At 40.6% G+C, this 5,809-nt stretch overlaps 1 protein-coding gene across 1 annotated transcript; it reads left to right on the top strand.

The window, feature by feature from the left end:
- Nucleotides 1-5,809, top strand: tvp23b (trans-golgi network vesicle protein 23 homolog B (S. cerevisiae)). The gene is made up of 7 exons (XM_012862835.3): nucleotides 1-114; nucleotides 1,346-1,419; nucleotides 2,507-2,651; nucleotides 3,757-3,846; nucleotides 4,035-4,160; nucleotides 5,112-5,240; nucleotides 5,320-5,809. The coding sequence occupies exons 1-7, from the start codon at nucleotides 103-105 to the stop codon at nucleotides 5,344-5,346; spliced, it is 603 nt and encodes a 200-aa protein (XP_012718289.2). The 5' UTR covers nucleotides 1-102; the 3' UTR covers nucleotides 5,347-5,809.

The raw sequence follows: 5,809 nt of genomic DNA, 5'->3' as shown, positions 1-5,809 counted from the left end.
CCACCATGCTGACGTAGATGGCGTTGGTCACGTGATCAAGGTGCAACGTAATTTGACGTGTCACAGAGCATGTAACCAGGAAGAGCCTGCTATATCTTCACCATGCTAACAGGAGTAAGTCGCAGATATTCAGTTGTTTTGTTAAAAAGAAGACGATTGACACAGTTAATGCTGCTTCTATTGTGTTGTAAAGAAAACGAATCATGAAAACCTTTTTTTAATTATTATTTCCAATGAAGGCGAATAGCTGTCGTGCTAATGCTGTTAGCATTCTAAATCTAGTTGCTAAATGTTAGATGAGGTTACGACAGATTTTACCTGAAACCAAAAGGTGCTTGTATTTTGCCTTAAATCCTTGAATTGCTGTCTACATGCTTTATAATATTTTTGAAGTTTATATTTGATGACGTCGCCTTAAAACTAATAGTGTTTGGATCTCAGCTAAGGGTGGCTAACGTTAGCTCCACCACAATTTTCTGCCTACAGAAAAACAAAAACAATCTTCTGTACTGCACGGACAACAACGTGTGCACTAAGGTGTCTTTGTTCTCTGATTTTATTAGGTTTAATCAAAGTGTTGACTGCATTTAAACGCCGTAACATTATAAACATTGATCCAAAAATAGAAAGTTACGTCAAGAAACGGACACGTCGTGCTTTTATTAAAATGCTTCGTAGGGCCAGTTTAGAACATTGAGGCAGTCCTTGTATACATCTTGGGTCACCTCCAGCTTCCATCTTTCAAACTGTCCAACATCCTGTGATCTTTAAAAGTGGTTTTGATCGGTAGTTTTCCGGATCTCTTTTGGGCTTTAGCTACTTTTCAGCCACTCTCTGTACAGTTCTGTCTTGAGCTAATTAAAGCTATTTTATTGACTATTATACAGGATCTAAAAAATATGGGATTTGCTTGTACCAATTTCCAGTATGTATGTTTTTAATATTTTGGAAAGACTTAAGTGGTGTGTTTTTTTTTTTTTTTTGCCTCATTAAAAGACACGATGATATAACATTCTAAAATATAAAATATGTTGCATCTCTGCTTGTTTTAGTTACAGAAAATAACTCTTAAGCTCTTTGCATTGAATTAGATGACACACATATCTATTGGTTGCTGGGCTCCGTTTCCACACAAAGCCCAGTTTTTAGAAGCTGTAAAAGACAGCAGAATGTTCAAGCTAATAGTCTATGAATCTGTTAAAGATACAGCTTCAAGAGACTTTCACTCAAACTCTTGTTGACCTCTGATCGGTCCGTGTGGACAGATCTAGTATGTTTTTCTTTGTGGGGTGGGGGTTACTCTGTGTCTCTGAGGGTAAAGCCTCTTCCTTTGTTGATCCCCCAGGATACACATGATGAAGAAGTGTCTCTGTTTGATGCCGAGGAGGATGCAGGGAAAATATCAAAGAAGGTTGTCAAGTAAGTTTACAGAGTCCTGGCGGGATTAGCTTTCTGTTCGAGTCTGTGTGTACTAAGCAAATACTTTTCTGATGTGACTTGTTTGAAAAAGTGTAGAGCCACAGTGGACAGTCGTCTGCATTGTTGATGGCTTTGCAGCATACTGAGCATGCATGAAGCGACAGTGGAGAGGAAAACCTCCAACAGAACCAGGCTCAATGTGAACGGTTATCTGCCTCGACTAAGAGAAGACAGATAACCGTACAGGTTTTTTTAAACCTGTACATCTGGTTTGCGCTTTCAAGTTTTATACATATTTGACTTGGAGAAGGAAACATGGTTCTTAAATAGGCTTTTAAATGTGTAGTAAGTCTGAGGCTCTTGCTGCAGCAGCTCGGTAATGTCTGCAGCAAAACATTTGAGTCATTTGCATTGATCGCATTAGAGCTGCCAGAAATTAGACAAAAAAATATTTAACTTCAGTTGCAGGTAAACCAACATGTTCTACCCTTCATTGCGATGCATCAGCTGTAGACACCCAAGGCAGTGAAAGTTCATCCTGTCGGCCCAATTAGTAATTTGCTTGCAGAATATCAAGAGCAACCAGATCTTACATTCCAGCGTTCCCTTTTCTGCTGCGACTTTGCACAAACTGATGTTCCTATTATAGCCGCCATTCAGCATTTTGTGCAGCTCCAGTAAGGACCTGCTGCTGGTTTCACAGCAGATATTTCAATTTAATGGAGTAGGGAGCTCATGAGCTGTAGTTTCCATATCTTTGTTTGTTTGTTTAGTAGAATATGTGTTGAAACAGAACTTCGCCCCCATATGATGCAGTCTATGAGACAGGCAAATGTTTTAAAAGGGAAAATTATAACTTCTGATCAAAAAAGGTTTAAATACCACTAATTTCGATCTGTTTTTGATGATTTGATCTTTAATGTAACATTATTGAGCTGGGAAATAAAATAGTTTTAAACCATCTCTTAAATTGATGTTCAAATATTTCCAAGCAAAGCAGCCCAATGACCCGCCGCTGTAACTAGCAGTAATGATGGCCGCAGTGAGTCGACACTATGAGGCACTAACTGGTGTAATTCTGCGGCAGGCATCCAGTGGCGTCCTTCTTCCACCTCTTCTTCCGAGTCAGCGCCACGATCGTCTATCTGCTCTGTGAGTTCATCAGCGGCAGTTTCATCGCCTCCATGGTCACAATCATCCTGCTGCTCTCATGTGACTTCTGGACTGTAAAGGTGGGCATTTTCTACCCTATCAGGGTTGTGCCTTTGTCCGGAGTTGCTAAATAAAAGTCTCTGTTACTGTGACAAAACTCGCCTCTGTATGGACTGGACGTCAGGAGCAGAAGCTGAACCTCCAAACTGATTTTTGTTCACTTTGCTCAGAGGCTGTGAAGGAAGAGCTGTGGTCAAACCACAGTAATTTGTGAAGTCTCGGTTGATTTCTCTGTAGAACCGAACAAAAGCAGTTTTGCCGCCGTCCATCAATCTGACGGCTTCTCTTCAATTCATTAGTACTTTGTTAAATCCCAACAGGAAATAAAATTAGCAGTTCAGACTTGTGGCGTTTATGGATGTTCTCTTAAGCAGAATAAAGCAGGACATGCCTAAGATGGGTTAAGGTTTCTAATTCTCTCCAATATCACAGGTCTGTCTCCCAGCAGGTGTTTTGACTTGAACTAGTAGGATTAGCACAGTTTTAATAACGTCTGCATTCCACTGTTACAGCCACGCATGCAGCTTATCTGTAAAACATTCACAAAAGCTGAACCTCCTTAAAACGGTAAATGGCTTGTGCTTGTATAGCGCTTTATAAAGTCAGACAGCACCAAAGCACTTCACACTACAGTCAGTCATCCACCCATTCGCGCTCACATTCACACCCTGACGGTGGTGAGCTATGTTAGGAGCCACAGCTGCCCAGGGGCAGGCTGACAGAGACGAGGCTGCCACACATCGGCACCACCGGGCCCTCTGACCACCGCCAGCAGGCAAGTCGGGTGACGTGTTCTCATAATTACACCAGAATTTGTCCTATTTCAACCCAAAACGTCAGCTGGGATAATTTAATTTCTTCTATTCCCAATGGTAGAACTAAAATATGAGGAATAAGGTGGATAAATCCTCAACGTTTGTGGTTGATTACATCTCAGTAATCAGTTGGATCATGATACAAGGCCATTGTGATAGGTTTGCTTTTCTGGAGATTTCCAAGAAAGAGCGAATTTACGTGAAGAGTATTGGCTTTAAAATGAATACAGCTGTCAGGGCGCACCAACAGAGCACTGGATTTTCTCTTCCACTGTGTTAAAGTGTTTGTGTGCGAAATGTTGGTTTCCAGAACATCACGGGGAGGTTGTTGGTTGGTCTGCGGTGGTGGAACCAGGTGGACGACGACGGACAGAGCCGCTGGGTGTTTGAGTCGCGGAAGGTAGGAGGTTTCTCTGCTTCCTGCTGTTTCTGGTCGCCATCATTTATCTAGATCACATGCTGGCCTTGAACGTCACCCGATGCTGACCTCTGGGGCTGTATGAGTTTAATAAATGCATCTGTTTACTGTCAGCGACCCTTATGCTATTCACAGATGTTGTAACTGTGAGAATATCCTGTTTCCTTCAGGGTACTGGGAAGCAGCAAACATCGGACTCGGAGTCCCGAATCTTCTGGCTCGGACTGATAGCTTGCCCCGTTGTCTGGGGCATCTTCGCCTTTAGCACACTGTTCTCATTCCGGATTAAATGGATGGTAAGATGCTTTACGGAGCAGATACAGAAGTTCACATTTATTCATCATCTGCAAATGTTTTTTTTGTTTTTTTTTTATTATACGACTGCAATTTCAAAAACAGAAAACTCAAAATTCTGAGTGGATTTTAGATTTTTTGTAAGTTATGCTCTTCAAAATTACAAGTATTTCACTACATGTGTAATCAATCTATATTATGTTAGTTTCACTTTCTGAAACAATGACTTAAAAAAAAGAGAACTTTTGCACAGTGTTTGCGTTTTCAGAGATGTATTTGTACATACATCTCCCAGTAATTTTTGGATAAATATCCCTTAGCAAGTTGCAGCTCAACCATGAAATGGGTCCTGAAATTCTTCTGGCTGGATATTTGACCAGCGCTCCTACTTTTATAAAGTGGTAGAGCTAATTTGAATTAGTCGGTTTTGTACTACGGATCACACTTTTTAATCAGAGTTTATACCTTATCAAACCACTGACAGTTGACTGTGAAATATTTAGGAGCGGGGAAATTTCACGACTGGACTTGTCGCACAGGTGGCATCCTATCACAGAACAGTGCTGGAATTCACTGAGCTCCTGAGAGCGTCCCATTCTTTCACAAACGTTCGTAGAAACAGTCTGCTTGCCTGGTGCTAGATTTTATACATCCATGGCCTCAATCAAACCTGTGTAGCTTGCAGGAAAAGCATGGAGTTGATACTTGCGTACAACAGTCTAGCTTTTTAAACTCATCGAAGTCGTATTGTCCTTCCAATCAGAAAAAGCCCAGTTCACATAAATCATTACAAGCCCAGAATTGACTACTGTCCATGTTGAGTGTATGTAAACGTACGATTTGCAGAATATCAAGTTGTACTAATTACATTTCTTTTTCTTTAAGACTTTTTTCTTTTTTTTTGTGAATTTTACCACTGAGACCACGTGTGACAGAGTTCTGTTCCTTTTCAGCCTGTCGTGATCATGGGTTTGACGTTGCAAGGAGCCAATCTGTATGGATATGTGCGGTGTAAAGTGGGAGGAAAGACCAGCCTAAAAAACATGGCCACAAATTATTTTGGCCAGCAGTTCCTGAAACAGGTGAGGTGATTTCAGAGCAAGATGCAGAAAAGATTCGGTTCATCTGTTGTTTTTCTAAAGTAGTGTTTGTCGTCCGCAGGCGCTGTCTAAAGAAGAGCAGTCGTAGAGTTTCACGCACCCACATTATTCCCAATGCTATATTATCGTACAAGTGGGGACAGAAATCTTTCCGACATGGACTCAAGATCTTTGTTCTGTTTTTTCGATTTATTTTTGCATCTTCAGAACAATTTTCTGGTTTTATTCAGAGGTTAGAGGTTTGGTTGCTGCTTTTCAGAAACTGAACCCGAGCAATACAGTCTTTACTAACACCTCAGCCATGGGCGAGAAAAGCCTGAAATGTTAACCTAACTCTAGTTGGTGTTGTAGTCTCATTAATGCAAATCTTTAGTTTGTGTTTTCATTTTCTTTTAATAATTTAATGTAACTTTAAACAGCTTTTCAGATGGTTTGTATAAAGTTTTTTTTTTTTTCTTGCACAGCAGACTGTAAAGTATTCCTTGTAAATATGTAAGTAAGCAACATTGTGGAATATCTTGTGTGCAAATACATTTGGGACTTTTCTCTGA

Source organism: Fundulus heteroclitus, chromosome 10 (genome assembly GCF_011125445.2).
Source record: "Fundulus heteroclitus isolate FHET01 chromosome 10, MU-UCD_Fhet_4.1, whole genome shotgun sequence".
Taxonomy (NCBI): domain Eukaryota; kingdom Metazoa; phylum Chordata; class Actinopteri; order Cyprinodontiformes; family Fundulidae; genus Fundulus; species Fundulus heteroclitus.
The sequence above is the reverse complement of the archived record's forward strand: the minus strand, read 5'-3'. Positions and strand labels throughout refer to the sequence as shown.

Coding starts and splice junctions, on each gene's coding strand:
- tvp23b (XM_012862835.3), top strand. Junction 2,652..3,756: donor GTGACTTCTGGACTGTAAAG/GTGGGCATTTTC, acceptor GTTGGTTTCCAG/AACATCACGGGGAGGTTGTT. Junction 3,847..4,034: donor GGGTGTTTGAGTCGCGGAAG/GTAGGAGGTTTC, acceptor TGTTTCCTTCAG/GGTACTGGGAAGCAGCAAAC.